Source organism: Anarhichas minor, unplaced genomic scaffold (genome assembly GCF_050575085.1).
Source record: "Anarhichas minor isolate MPS153535 unplaced genomic scaffold, ASM5057508v1 ptg000011l, whole genome shotgun sequence".
In the NCBI taxonomy this organism is placed as follows: domain Eukaryota; kingdom Metazoa; phylum Chordata; class Actinopteri; order Perciformes; family Anarhichadidae; genus Anarhichas; species Anarhichas minor.
The window spans coordinates 14,158,956-14,174,225 of NW_027466457.1; the positions used below are offsets into that span (position 1 = coordinate 14,158,956).

The 15,270-nt window shown below is 43.5% G+C and overlaps 1 protein-coding gene across 2 annotated transcripts in view; it reads left to right on the top strand.

The window, feature by feature from the left end:
* LOC142947761 (pleckstrin homology domain-containing family A member 7-like) overlaps positions 1-13,495 on the top strand; it is a 120,940-nt gene extending 107,445 nt beyond the window's left edge. For both annotated transcript variants that reach the window (XM_076089559.1, XM_076089560.1), the window contains 14 exons: positions 219-284; positions 1,541-1,621; positions 2,304-2,453; positions 2,861-2,962; positions 3,646-3,757; positions 4,205-4,335; positions 4,458-4,652; positions 4,775-4,871; positions 5,546-5,637; positions 6,219-6,485; positions 10,256-10,429; positions 11,261-11,394; positions 11,589-11,722; positions 13,058-13,495. In XM_076089559.1, coding sequence (XP_075945674.1) covers positions 219-284; positions 1,541-1,621; positions 2,304-2,453; positions 2,861-2,962; positions 3,646-3,757; positions 4,205-4,335; positions 4,458-4,652; positions 4,775-4,871; positions 5,546-5,637; positions 6,219-6,485; positions 10,256-10,429; positions 11,261-11,394; positions 11,589-11,722; positions 13,058-13,080 — 1,758 coding nt within the window. In that variant the 3' untranslated portion in view covers positions 13,081-13,495. The remainder of the gene's footprint in view (positions 1-218; positions 285-1,540; positions 1,622-2,303; positions 2,454-2,860; positions 2,963-3,645; positions 3,758-4,204; positions 4,336-4,457; positions 4,653-4,774; positions 4,872-5,545; positions 5,638-6,218; positions 6,486-10,255; positions 10,430-11,260; positions 11,395-11,588; positions 11,723-13,057) is intronic.
* The last annotated feature ends 1,775 nt before the right edge of the window (positions 13,496-15,270 follow it).

Sequence of the window (15,270 nt, forward strand, 5' to 3'; positions counted from 1 at the left end):
AGAGCTGATGTTATGTGCAAAAGAAACCTCACTCATATTGTCATATTCCTGGGAGGCGAAGAGAAAGTGTCACAGATAGTGTGTCTCAGCCTCGTGATACTTTAGTTGGTAGCCGGTCTCTGTGTTCTCTGGACCTCCTTTATTTCAGCACCATTGTGCCGCGGCTCAGACGCTTTGCCGCCAAGTAACGTGAAAATGCTTATTTTTGCCGTTTCTAGGTAGCTGGAAGTCAGACGCTGAAGGAGTCAGGGAAACCTGTCAAGGTTGCAGAAAGTGATGTGGATGTAAGTACAGGCTTAACAGCTTCTTAAAGCGTCGGCTGCATTTAATGCGGCTGCATTAAAATTCCATTTCTGACGCTGTCGAGGGGACAGCGTCAGAAATTTTCACATCACTTACTTGAATGAAAATGTCTGGCAAATGTATCCGTAAATTTTCTTTTCCTGTATGTAGTTTGATGCAAATACATATTCACAATAAGTGAAAGCGTTTCTATACGTTTGCTTAAGATAACACTGTTAGAATGACATCTTTGTTTGTACAGGCAGGGTTTCTATGCAGTATGGAGAAGTATGCAATTAGATTTGAGTCATTTCAAGACCGGGATAAGTATGGAAAGAAGTAAAAGAGAATATGAAAAAACATTAAAGACTATTATTCTGTTTTTTTTTTAAAATATGGAATTCAGAATTTCCAAAATATGAATGTATCATAAAAGCAAAGTGGAGCAGGCAGCCAGCGCTGCCGCTAACGTTGAGGGTAGTTAAGGACAAACAAAATATGGATGCTGTGGAAAAAGTGTGGGAGGACACGATAAAGTATTACTCTTGTCCTCAAGAGGCGACCAGCATGGGAGTGTGTTCATAGGTGAATGCCACAACTCCCTCAGTTTGATAATACAAACAATTCCCTCGGGGTCTCCTGTGGAAGTATTCCTCAGCATAAGCTCCATGCGCAGCTGTTTAAACAATTTATGAGAGCGTTGTCCGCCATGAATATTTGATCAGATCCAACAACAACAACATCACCGTGGAGACAACAACAGGATTAATAATTTATTTGATGGAATGTGAAAACTGGTGCCGAGTGTGTACGAGTAACAACTGTTCACATCAAGCTGCTTAGGCGCGACCTTATTACATGAATGTTTAACCGCAGGATGATAAAGGGATCCGACCTTTACCCTGGAGCTGGCAGAGTTCAATGGGGGATTAACAAACAAGGCTAACACTGTAATTCAACGTGTCGGGTTTTTGTGTAATGTGTGCGCAATGTAATTACACTCGAACGAGACCCAACAGACCTGCAAACATTTAAAAAGAGATTTGCATGCACGCACATAATCGGATCACGACTCACAAACACAGAGGCGAGGGGGAGTCGTAGTTAAGTGAATGGGCCACTTAACTACCGGAGGTCAACACACACGGACACAAACTGTGGTGATCACTAGAGAAGTGAGCGTACAGTTCCTCCCTTTCTCTCTCTCAGCTCTGTGTCTACCCCCCCCCCCCCCCCCCCCCCCCCCTCCCCCGTGCAGGTGAAGTTAAGTCGGTTGTGTGAGCAGGACAAGATCCTCAAGGACCTGGAGGCGAGGATCAGCTCCCTGAAGGAGGACAAGGTACCCGCTCTGTTAGTCATATATACTCTCAATCAGTCACAGTGCAGCAGCCGACCTCAGTCAGTGTGATGAGTCAACGGGCAAAACATGGTGGACAATTAGAAGAAAATATGACACGATGGTGTCACGTTCAAGGACAGAGTTGATAACGGAGGATGACTCGGCTTTTAAAGAGTAGAGAGCATCACACGGCATATTTCTGTCAATCTAGAGTCAAAGTGGTTTTCCTTCTATATTCAATATTAACAGTCATGAGAGGAAATTCTATTGAAGGAGGGTCAATCGTATTCATTCCTCAGACTCTGCCTCTCTGATTCTTGACTGATTAAGTTGGTATGGCATTAAAGACGCGTCCAGAAACAAACAAACCGAAGGCACGAAGTTCCCATTAGTTCTTGAAGGGAAACCGAAAGCAATAAAAAGTGAATTGCAATACAATATATACTATAAAGACTGGAATGCACGTCTGATGAGATAAAGCTCAGAAGGTGAGGAAGAAGAAGTTAAAGGTCGTATGAGGCTCATGACTGTAGAAGCATGCTGCCCTCTGGAGGCATGTTTGATAAAGTGCCATCTGCTGAATATTTTCAGAGCAGATCACAGGGAAGCAGGTCTTGTAGTTGCTTTGGTTTGGTTGACCTCGTGTTGAACGACTCTACGCCCTTCTCCCGCCCCCTTTCAGGACAAACTGGAGAGTGTACTGAATGTGTCCCACCAGCAGATGGAGCAGTACCAGGAGCAGCCGGCCCACGCCCACAAGATCGCCTACCAGCAGAGGCTGCTGCAGGAAGATCTGGTGTCCATCCGGGCCCAAATATCACGCCTCTCCACGGTACGTACGCAAGTGTGGATGTGTCTTTGTAAAACATCTTGCACGAGATACTGCGCAGTCTGGAGGAATGGGGTTGAAATCTATCATATTATCTCGAAGGATGCAAACTCTCATATAATATGATGATTTCCTTTTAGTATTTACAAGTGTGCTGAATTAAGTGTGTGTGAGTGTGTGTGTGTGTGTGTGTTTTTGGGCATGCATGTAGTGCAGTATGCGTCTGTAGAGTGTGTGTGTGTGTGTGTGTGTGTATCTGCAGTAATGCCCGTAATTAAGTTTGTGTATACATATAGATATCTCTATGAGGAATCAGTACTACTACTGTTCATGTAACTTAAGACCGTGTGTGTGTGTGTGTGTGTGTGTGTGTGTGTGTGTGTGTGTGTGTGTGTCTGTGTGTGATGCAGGAGATGGCTCACGCCTGGGATGACTACAGTATGCTGGAGAGATCAGTGGAGCAGCTGAGGACTGCGCTGCAGGCACACATGAACCACAGCGCCACCCCTCAGGTGAGAGCCGGTACTGCAGCTCGCAGCAGGTTCACCTCCAAACTGCCAGCTCTGCTTTTTCAGTTTAAAGATCTAGTTCTTCTTCATAGACTGGGTTTTATTTACAGTATCTATGGCTTTTGAACTGTCAATATTTAGTTTGTCATCAAAGCTACAGTTGGTAACATCAATAAAAATAACTTTTAGTCATAAATGCTCAAACTGTCGCTATATACAGTAGTACATGAGCCAGATAATCTGTGAGAAGAGCAGGTTCCTCTGCCTCCTTTTAGTGCTCCTCGTGGTGTTTGCAAGATTCCACCGCGTCAAAAAACGACCAATCAGAGCAGAGCAGTCTTTAACAGGAGAAATCAAAGTTTTCTCTAATAAGAAAGTTTGCTCCGGCCAGTGGATGGTGCTTGGTTTTGGCTGAACTGTTTTCAACACGGTGCCTGGGTCACCAACTTTCTCTTTCTGCAGCTAAACAGATCACTAAAATATGTTTCTAAAGACATTTGATGCGAGAGATAGGCAATGCAGTAACATAATATATTGAATCTGTGACATTGAAAACTAAGTTGAACCAAAATGTGTGTGTGTGTGTGTGTGTGTGTGTGTGTGTGTGTGTGTGTGTGTGTGTGTGTGTGTGTGTGTGTGTGTGTGTGTGTGTGTGTGTGTGTGTGTGTGTGTGTGTCAAACTGCAGCAAGAGAAAGCTGAGATGAAGCGTGAGCTGTGGAGGATCGAGGACGTGATGGGGGGACTGTGTGCCAGCAAAGCCAACTACAAGATCACCATTGACTCGGTCCAGAACCCAGGTCGGTAGCCGCTGCACAGCAGCCGTTGTTATCGGCTGTTGTTATCACCGGCTTTTTAGGATTAGGAATTTTTTTTAGGAAAAAATGTGGAAAGAGAGTTTCCACGATGAAACACAGGTCGTCCCCAGTTAACAATTACCACACTGATACGTTCAGTGAATATATGGTCTACTACAGATTCTCAAGATATTTAGCATTGTCAACATATTATGAAGTTTTTAGTTGTTGTAGGTAATGCATTCCCTGTACTCTAACAAGCCTTATCACAGTTAAGTTTAGAGTGAAAACTGTGATTGTGTAGTTTGATGCTACGTTCACTGAAGTCTGTGTCTCCTCTTCTCAGAGGAACTGTGGTCATAAATCCCCCCCCCCCCCCCCCCCCCTCTTTTCTGCTTACATTTAAAAGCCAAACCTTGATTTCTCTGTGTGTTCACGCCCTCTCACCAGAGAGGAAACTAGTGCCTTCGGTGTCGGACCCGGCCGTACCTTCCTTCAGCACAGAGGTCCAGCCGCCGCCTCGCAGCTCCATCCCCAGCATCCTCTCCCACACTTTGCCTCACAGAACCGTGCCAAAGTGGGTGAGTGTCCCCCTTCTGCCGATCGCTTCATATTCAGGGATTAATTGCTAGATTTTTGTCGGATTGAGTTCAATACAGCGGCGCTTCTAAAATACTGAATCCTTTCCTGCCTCGCCGTCCAGGCGGAGGACACTGCCCCCCCGAGGCCACCGCTGCCTCGCCTCTACGACTACGAGGACACGCCGCCTGTGGTGCCGCCTCTCCCCAAAGAGGCCTCGGTCATCCGCCACACGTCGGTGCGTGGGCTGAAACGCCAGTCGGACGAGAGGAAGCGGGATAGGGAGAGCGGGCAGTATGTTGCCAATGGAGACTGTAAGGTATTCTCACCTTTGTAGGAATGAAGCCTTGTAAAAGTAGTTTGGGGGGATTTTAATGTGAAATTGAGACATTACGTTCTACAAATTGTTGTATTTTTCTGTCTAACCTTTTCTGGTTCCAGGCGGACTTGCGGTCATACGTGAGTGAACCAGAGCTGCCAGGTCTGAGCCACCAGAGCGCTGCGTCTGACCCTGACTACCAGTATTTCCAGGACAAAGGTATCTGAACAGTGACGTGTAAAAAAAAACACACATTTAACAGACTTTATGAGACTGTTTTTCATGGCTAGTGATAGAATGCAACCATCCTATCTTAGTGCATTTTGAACGGTGTGCAGTAGATCAACGAGGTTATTTTAAATTTGAATATTTGTTACTGGAAACAAACTTGGTTTTGTTGTCAAGTATGAGAAAAATGTACTTGGCAAGCTGTATTCAATTAAAATGTAACTTATGTATGACAAGTGTATTTGTGTTCATTAGAAATCCAATCTTTTCAGAGTAGAACATTCATCACTTAAAACATGGAAGATGTCGTGCTTATCGTACTCATAACTGATCCCCAGGTAATGGAATTTACTGTCACCCGGAAGAGGAGCGTAATGTTTCAAAGAGACAGTCGTCATTTGGAATGTTATTAAAATTCTTCTACATCCTGAGACAAATTTTTAATAAAATAAAAAAAATCTAATTTTGTAAATATTTTTACTGTTCAGCAATTAAGTTGAGGAATTTATTCAACCAGTGTCGATACAAAATGTGTTTTTTTGTTTCACCTTAAGCTAATTCTAATTTTAATATTTGTGCAGTCTGTCACTGTGCTGTCATTGTCTGACCTTTTGTCACAGATGAAACTAGACTATGCTGGTCCTCGTCTTGTTTTCATCTACTAGGTCTGTCCAGCTGCTCATTTAGACTGAACCAGTCCAACTCCATCGCGTCCTACGTCACCCTGAGGAGAGGCCCAGGCAGCTCCGCAGCCAGGGTGAGTCCAGATAACAACAGCTGCAGATACCTGACGATCAGCTGGAGAGATCCACGCTCTCTCGTGTTTGTACACGCCTGCTTTTCTTTGAGATTCTGTGTTGATCATGTGTTTAATGGCAAGTTTAGGGTTTCAAATTTGAGGCTGAATGATTCTAAATACCACACGGCCCTGAGGAGGAAACTTCCTCACGTGTGCAAGTGTTGTAAACAATGCCTTTATCATACCCTTAAGCTTTGCTGTATAGCATGAGATTATTAGATACCGTATGTTCACGAGGCATCTATTCATTCTAATATATGTATTACAGACATTAGGTACGGATAACTAACGTACTGCAATAGGTGCATCTCTAGTTTTTATATATAAATATGCAGTTCTAATACGAATGACAGGACAGGATTATTTTGTGGGATTTCATGGGATTGGGACGGAAGTTTTTTTACAGGAGTGGGATGGAATTCTCTTTTCTTACTTTCTGTCCACTTTTCATCTTGTTCTGTTCTTAACTTTGTCCCCGCACTAACCATCCGTCCCCTCTCTCATCTCCACCCTTGCCTCTTTCCTCCCCGTCTCACCAGGAGAGACCCAAGAGTGCCTTGGAGCGTCTGTCGTCGCCCACAGAAGCCCCGCAGCTCCCGAGCGGCCAGCCGCGGGGGCGAATGACCGCGGAGGAGCAGCTGGAGCGGATGAAGCGCCACCAGAGGGCGCTGGTTCGCGAGCGCAAGAGGAACCTCAGCCAGGGCGAGCGCTCCTGCGCGGGCCTCTCGGCCTCCTCCACCGCCGGCACCCAGCGCTCCTCCTCCTCCTCCAGGCTGCCCTCCAGCACCTCCGACCCTCCGGCCTCCGTACGTTACCCCCTGCCCCCGCGTAGCAGCAGCAGACACAGGGAGCACCACCACTGCTGCTATGCCACCCTTCAGCCCCCGGCCACATAATAACCTAACAGGAATGCTAACACACTAGCACTCTCTGCCTTGTGTGTAACCGGTGGTTGACGTGAGCACTAACATGCTAAAGGGCAGGACTGAACTTGGTTAACGCTTTAAGAACAATGGGAGACCAAATGGGCACAGGGTAGTGAGGGGAATACTTGGCTAGTTGTGGACTGGGGCAGTCACTCCCTGTTGATTTCATTTTTTAAGGTCCGACCTCGTTGCCACTGCCCCCTGGTGGGACCTCACTGACACACTTCTGAATGTAAACGCACCGAGAAAACGAGGAGACGGAAGGCATCGCCCTGCGGTCCTTTCTCTCTTTTTATCACCAGGCAGTAGAGAGAAGAGCCCATTTATGTACATCTACACCACCGTGTACTTGTACACCTTTTATTTATTTACTGAGGGATATTTTCAGTATACAGTTGTACAGTTATATTTTGTAGAGATTTGGTATATAGAGCATATAGAGGAGTGTGGGGGGGGGGGGGATGTTTGAAAAAGAAGTATTCAGGTTGATGGAATATGAAGAAAAGAGGCACCGCTAGTGGCACAAATCATGATCACACCTCCCTGCTTTCTTTCCTTCTAATGAAATCCAAGTGCCTTGTTTTTGCTGACGATCTTTTTTGCCTTTGTCCCAGATTTACCTCCTTAAATCAACGTTTTAATTAATGGTGGTTTGTTTGAAGCACGCGTCTCCTCTTCAGAGTCGTAGAAACGATGCAAGAGCTGGCTGTAAGGTGGCTTCTCTGTGCGGCAGGAGAGACGCTGCTGCTTTTAACCCCTCGAGGAATACTTTGACATTAAGACTAAATCTAGTCGACCCTTTGGTTTCAGTATGGAATGCTAACAATGCTAACATGCCTGGGTGAAGAAGATGATTCAGAAAGTAACTCAAAATGTCAAAGTCTTCCATTAAGATAACATGACGCATAATAACCAGAATGGTTTTATGATTACAGACTAACACACACCAGACTGCTGTGAGATCTGTTTGTAATCGGACTACATTGTCCCTTAAATCCTAGAATTTTAAATGTCCCCGTAACAGTGAGCAATACATAGTCTGTGATCCTCATCTCTTTCCACTGCACATAACCATAAAGCATATTTTATTTTCTCTACTCCACCAGCATTAAACATGTTTACACCATTTTATATTTGAATTCGCAAAACTCATTAATTCAGCCTTTTCCTGTGCAGATTGAAATGTTATTTTCTATGGTTTGACAGTGGTTGATAATAACTTTGCCACAATTAGAGTTGGGAAAAAATAATCTGTACTCGTATCTGAGTACTTTTAAGTGGCCTATGCTGTGCTGTTTTATGCATCATAAATATACAGGACAGGTTCATGCTACAGGGCTGAAATGCAATAATAATAAGATAAGAATAGTTATGAACAAGGAGCGGACAACGTTGTCATCGGAAATACATGTGGAAAGTGAGACGGCACTGTACGGTGGCCAGATTTGTCAATTTGTGTTAAACAGATTCAAGCTCACTTTTTAATCGATAACGCAACTTCCCAAATACTGAGGTGATGATTGCAGTGTATCATTCTGTTCTGTTGTTTATGCAGTGAGTATAATATGAAGGCAGGGCTCGTCACTTTACTCCATCATAGAAGAAGAGTCCCTTAAAGAACACGGTGGGGAACCACAGAGCCCAGAGGTTCTCCGTGGCGCTGCTGTCCGCTCCTCGTTGTTCTGACGAGTATTAATCCAGAGAGCTTTTCTGCCACATTGCTTTTTATCCTTCCACAGCTGCGTACGATATATCAGATCAAAGACAACAATAGTTCCAGGAGGTTTGCTCGGTTGGGAGAGTAGAAATACTTATAGTAGAGAACTTAGAGAAGTGAACCGCTAATCGCCACCTAATTCTGTGTCATTGAGAAGCAACGCACAACTCTTCGTTCTTCTTTTCTATCATGTAGAGATTTGCACTCGACAATAAAGAGTTCCTTGCTTCTGAACCTCCTCTTGGCTGTGTTCTTCCTAATCTGTCCGGGGGTTTGATGAATCTGTGTCCGCATGGTTTTCCCTTCTCTCTATCTCTTTCTCGTGTGTGTGATTGATTCTCCTCGAGCGCAACGAGGCGTGGGATTCTCAGAGCATGTTGAACACGCCAGCAGATCAGACCGTGCTGCAGGCTACTGGAGGGGGAAGGATGCATGCATGGCTTTTGACGCTCCTTGGATGATTACTCACAAGTACCCCTTCACCACACACACACACACACACACACACACACACACACACGTATATCAGAGAATAAGAGTCGAGAGTATTTTTCTAGATGCAGAAGCGCTGGCGTACACGGGAGAGAAGCATGTGTATCATCACAGCTTCCAGAGACAGACTAATCATCTGCCCGAGTCTTTTCTGGGGTGACGATACTAAACTAGATCCTTCTAAAGCCTGAATGAGCTTCTTGCTACGAGTATTCCTGGTTGCACAGGAATGTTACATTCATACATATATGTCTCCTTCTACCTGAGGCACGACTCACTGCAGAAGCACTTGATCTTTATACTGTATGTTGTAGAAGTTACCCAGGGAGACGACAGTTTAGTTTATTAACTGGATCCCCATTGGCTGACGCCTTAGCGGCCCCTAATCGTCCTGGTGTCCACAGAAAGGACGAAACGAAAGACATACAAAACGTGCAAAACATGACGTGAAACAACAGTAGACTGTTGCCAATGCTAGTCTTCACATTTCCCCATGAACTCCGCTGCTTTCAGTCACAAAGACATTATCGCTGTCCTCTGCTCTTCCTGCCACCGCTCCACGTGGGTCGGTCTTTTCTTTCACTTTATTGAATTATATAAACATGCTGAATTATAAAAACACTTTTCTTTACTGATCTGTAAAAGTACTCGGGCTGCAACTACGGTGATTATTTTCATTGTCTGTTTACCTGCCGGTTATTTCCTCAATTCATCTTTGCTCTGAAAATGATCTGCTCTTTTTTCAAATTGCTTGTATTTTAGTCCAACAAGCAAAGCAGCAAATATTCAAATTTGAAAATGAATTATCAAAATGCTTGCAAATTTATTTAATACGAGTTGAATAACTGATTAATCAACTAATAGTTTACGCTGAAAAAAACCATCCATTGTGCAAAATGTAAAAGGCTTTAGCTCCTTATTTGTAGATCTTATGTTGACACGTACTGTATGTACAATATTATAGACACTGGTATTATTCATAGAAAATCTGTGGCAATAATATCAAAGGCTCAAAATCTATTTTTCAAATAATATTATTATGATATATATTATTATAACATCCAGGACCTTTTAAACACATGATCAGACAAACAGAGGTTTTGTTCTTGATTTATACTTTACTTAAAGGGCCAGTGTGTAACATTTAGGGGGATCTTTAGGCAGAAATGGAAAACTATATTAATAAGTATGTTTTCTTTGGTGTATAATCGCCTGAAACTAAAAAATCCTTGTTACCTTAGAATGAGCCATTTATATCGACATGCTAGAGTCAGTAACACTGGCGCTCATACACGCTTGGCACACAGGAGAAGTTTCAGTTGGTTCCAATCTGCAACCTCACCTCTAGATGCCTCCAAATCCTGCACACTGGCCCTTAAAAGACTTAAACGACAGCAGCAAATCTATTTCTATGTGTAATCCCGACTCCTGCCGTTTCCAGGTGTTTGATTGGCAGGAGGAGCGACTCGCTGCCGAGGGTCAGAGCGATGAAGGGTGGACTCGAGGGAAAGAGAGAGGAAGGATCCAGTCGGATGAGTGGATAGTGGCGACGGCCACACGCATACGAGAGGTGGATGTGGAGCCTCTCGACTACGACCTGGATATCAGCCGGGAGGTAAACACACACCAGTCATCACAAACACAAGAGGCAGGACACAAAACGATGCTAATCCTCTAACTAACAGCTCCACTGTTCTGGTTCCTTTGGTTGAATCTGCACTTTAAAGTTAGCATCTGTTAATCTTGGACACCTTCCGTGATCTTTCATAACATACAGGTGTAAGAGTTATTCTCTCTACTTCCATACCTGTTTGTCAGAAAGTGTGACTATACAAAGAATGCAAATACAATGTAGCCACTCCTTTTATGAAATTGGCTGACCAATTTATAGTACATGTTATCTGTTCCATCTGTTACAGTACATGTAAGGGACTGAAGGGGGACACTTTGACCCTCAAACTCTGTCTGTTTGACAAGACTTGTACATTATAAAAAAACAGGAATTTGCCTTCAACTTTTTGAACGGGCTTCCTTTGACTTTAGTAAATCCAATGTGTGGTATACCCAAAACCTTTTGTTCATTTTTTGCTATAAAAACATCCACATTTCATTGCATGAAAGTTTATAAAGTTTAGTCAAATCCATTTAAAACCAGTTAAAAAGTTAGAGAAACAAGTTAATTTATTGTGAAGGGATCGGTTTGACATCACTTCCTTCCTCTTAAATTCACGCTTGATGTTTTCAAAGCTTCTCTTTATTAACGCAGCAATAAAACCCGAGAGGGAAATTCTTTCCTGTCATTAAGGAAAAGGTCCCACGTGTTACCAAGCAAATGACGTAATACCTGTTATGTTCCTCTGAATACAAATGGACAACCTGCAGGGAACCGTCCATGGCTGTTCTTAAATTATGGGACTAAAAGACTGACTGTCTGTCCAACATGCAGCTGTCCAGACCGCAGAAAGTTCCCATCCCAGAGCGCTACGTAGAGTCTGACCCCGATGAGCCTCTGAGTCCAGAGGAGCTGGAGGAACGCTCCCGCCGGGCCGAGCGCATCAAGAACCTCTTGGCCAAATCCAGGTACTCAAACGATGACTCAGCAGTTGATACAGTTTGTTTTTAGTGTTTTACTTTAACACTGGGGCTGCGTTAGTATGCAAAGGGTTTGGAGGTAAATATCCTGTGTTTCTTAAGCTTCTTAAGCACTGATATACATAAAGTGAGTTCAGAAGATCCACTGCATTCCTGGTTTGGTGTGTGTGTCCTGTCAATAGCTTCCAGAACATACAGCCGTCTGCACCGCTGGACTTCAGCGAGCTGGACTCGGCTCTGCAGCAGCAGGAGAGGATCATGAACGTGTCCCACGCACTGGCCTCCGAGGCCTCGCGCAAGAGCAAACTGGTGGCAGGTTAGTGTACTCGCACCTTCATTGACATGAAGCATCACCGAACACTTAAAAGCATCAACCATCACAGCTACAGCTTCCTGTAAACCCTTGTACTTACATTTGAATCAGCCCAACCTTTACCCTAAAAGCAACTCAGCCCTCAGTAAATGGTGAAGACCAACCAGAATGTCCTCACTTTGTAGAAGCTCAAACCCGTTATCAGCGTGTTATCTCAGACAGGCGGCGTGTGATTTGTCCCTGGTGTGCAGGGACTGAGTGGCTGGAGAGTCGGTGAGCGTGTCTGCTCCAAGTACCTGTTCTGTATCTCAGTATATTCGGTTTGGGTTCGGTCAGGAATGTGCACAGATTGGTGACAAACGGGACTCAAACCCATAAAAAAAGATTTTATTTTAAAATCTGCTGCTGATGTATATGATGCGTTATAATTTGTGTTGTTCCGAGTGAACCTAACTTTGTTTAATTAGTTCGTTCATGAGCTCATTTTCGTCTGTAGATCAGATATTTCTTGATCACATTCGTCCATAAGTTCAGTTTGGAACAGGAAAAGTAAATTAACCTGTAAGAATAACAAAACAAAATCTAATGACCTTCTCTACTTGAAAATAACATATTTTGCCTTTGATTGAATATTTAGTGGTTTGGTTTTGTAAGTTCTTGTCCATTGGTCCCTGAGACAGATCTGTGTGCAGTCCTGGTTCCTTTGTTGGGCTTGTTTTGGTCAGTGTGTGGCTCAGGTGTCCTAAAGAGCTGCTTTGGTGAAATGCGGTGGCCTTCGATGTGCAAGTGGTGTTTAGGGGCGAGTTGTGTGTTTTCTATGCAAATACAAAACATGAACATTGATTGAACTCTTGCACACTACTCGTGCCCCGTGGTTTGTGCAGCTCCTGTATTCCTCAGGAAGCCACAAAGCACTTTACATTACACGGCTCCAACACTGGTACTTTGAAATACACATATTTGCACGTAATATTTAAGCCACGGCTCCTCTCTACAGAATGAACAACGTAACACAACACAGGCAATACATATGACAGAACTGATGCACAGCATGAAGGCAGTAGCAGCACAAATAACAGCAGTTTTTGTGTGTGTTTGATTTGCCAAACTACACAATCAAGAGACATTTCCTCCTGGGAGCCGTTTGTCCAACTGAAATCTACTGAAACTAATTAAAGTCACAAATGCAAATAAAATGTTTTTATTATTTATTTTATTGAAGAATGTAAACAAACAGACATTCAACACAATTCCACTGGGATTAAATGTGTGTTTAATTGAATGTAATGACAGTCAGTAATAATACTAATGTCTTCACTGTGTTTGTTTCCTCCTCAGCCAAAGCTGCTGCAGAGCACTGAGCCACAGGAACGACCGACACAACCAGGCAGAAGAAAAGGGAACTAATCATTGTACTAACTGATTGACTTGTAACACATCTATGTATGAGTGAGCACAAGACATATTTCTTTATAGAATCAATTCTTGCTACAGCACGATTAAGCAATAATAATTTATAACACGAGTGAACTGCTTTTTTTTAAATCTGCAATTAGCTGTTTTGTAGTTTTTATGCGTGATAAGAAAGCCAATGCCAACATGCTCCAACTACAGTAGGAATGCTTTGACATGAATCTGTTATTTATTACATTGTTTGGCTTATTCATGCTTGTTCAACTTCTACTGTACATTTTCTAAATAACAATGATCATGGTCCTGTCAATCAACTAAAATGCATTAGAATATAATATGAATTAAAACAAGTTAATTATTTGGTGTCATTTCCCTGATGGTCAATTATTAAAATATAATACATGTTTGTCAGTTACACTCAAAACATTTGTCATCGGCTGAATAGATTAGATAATAACAGAAGAATATACATTTGGGGCGCGTTCACACCAGCCTTGCTTGTCCGGTTAAATGGACCCCCGGAGCGTTTACCTCCTTGTTGCTGTTACTGTGGGTTGGTGTGAACACCAGACCAATCGGCTCTCTGGTCCGCCGCGAAGGGGTCTCAGCCCGCTATCAAGTGAACTTTGGAGTGGTTCACTACTCATGTGACACCATGTGAACCAATCAAAGGACGCGCACCATTTATGTCTTTTTATTGTTTGGAAAAACGCTTGCTTTCCTATTGTGGTGACGGAAGCTTATTTGCACATTTACTTCTACTGAATTTGATGAATTTACTGTTTATCAGACAAATAATTGGGCAATAATTCGCTACCCCCGCCCCTAGGAGAGCCCTTCGCCGATAGAAGAGCGGTCAGCAGCCCACTGTTTGGCTCACCAGTGTAGCATAAAAGCATGGTGGTATTAGCAAGCTAGCTAGCTAACGTGACAACGGCTACATTTGTATAATTAAACAACTTTTCTTCATCCACACAATCTTTGCACGCATTGAGTCGTATGAGGAGCCAAATGTATGATCAATCTCTTTTTTTGGTGCAATTTCTGGACCATTGAGTTGTGCCTTTTGTGAATGCAAACCGTACCAATTGGACAATTTAAACATGTAGGCCATCATCCTTGCATTGGTTAGATTCAGGAACCGGACCTTTGGGTGAGAACCAGGCCACAGAAGAGTGCCTATGAAGCAGATTTTACGGAGTGGACAAACGCAATTAAGATTTCTGGGTCCGTCATGTGATGCCAATATGTACAAAAATACTTTTTCATAGGAGTGAACGCTGCATCCAGTTCTCTTTAAATACATCCATGGCGTGAACCGGTCCTTACTGTCACCCAGGAAGAGCTCTGCTAGAAAACTAACTTGATAGAGACACTCAGTTGATGAAGATGAAAGCATGTTAAAACACAAAGGCCATCTCAAATCCCTTAATTTTCCCCATGATGTTTGCATTAATAGCATTGTTTTCAGCCTTGATTTATTCTATGCACATGCTTTATGAACATATACATTGAATATTTAAGGGTATTCTGGCTGGCACAGAATTAGTGAGGCATCTGCATACCCCAGCCTTAAGCCTGGATACAGTGGCTCAGAGAATTCAGTGTGGAACGTATGCAGGTGCGTCATTGAGTTTGGCGATACGGCGTAGTAGAAGGTCGGAGTGCCAGCTGACCAGTCCAAGAACACCCCAACCCTTTTGGAGTCAAAGTAGGGGACGGATATGTATGTATTATCCTTATTGTACCAGAAACGCTCCATCAGAATGTCCTGGTTCTCTCTGAGTGACACCTTGAGGAGGTCTGCTATTAACCTGTTGTGAAATGATTGTGTAACTATGCATCATTTCCCCTTAAAATCAAATCTGAAATTGGACAAATTGTCGAAAAATCATCCTCACATCGAGATGCTGCCTCCACCAGGCTTCACCGTTGGGGTGGTATTGTGCCGGTTAAACGCCTGGTTTCCTACAAAACATTACACGTGTCTTTCACTGAGGAGAGGCTTCCGTCTGGCCACTAAAGCCCAGATTGATGGAGTGTTGCATTGTTGGTCCTTCTAGAAGTTTCTCCACACATGTTCTCTGGAGCTCATCCAGTGTGACCATCAGGTTCTTTGTCACCTCTTTTACCACGAA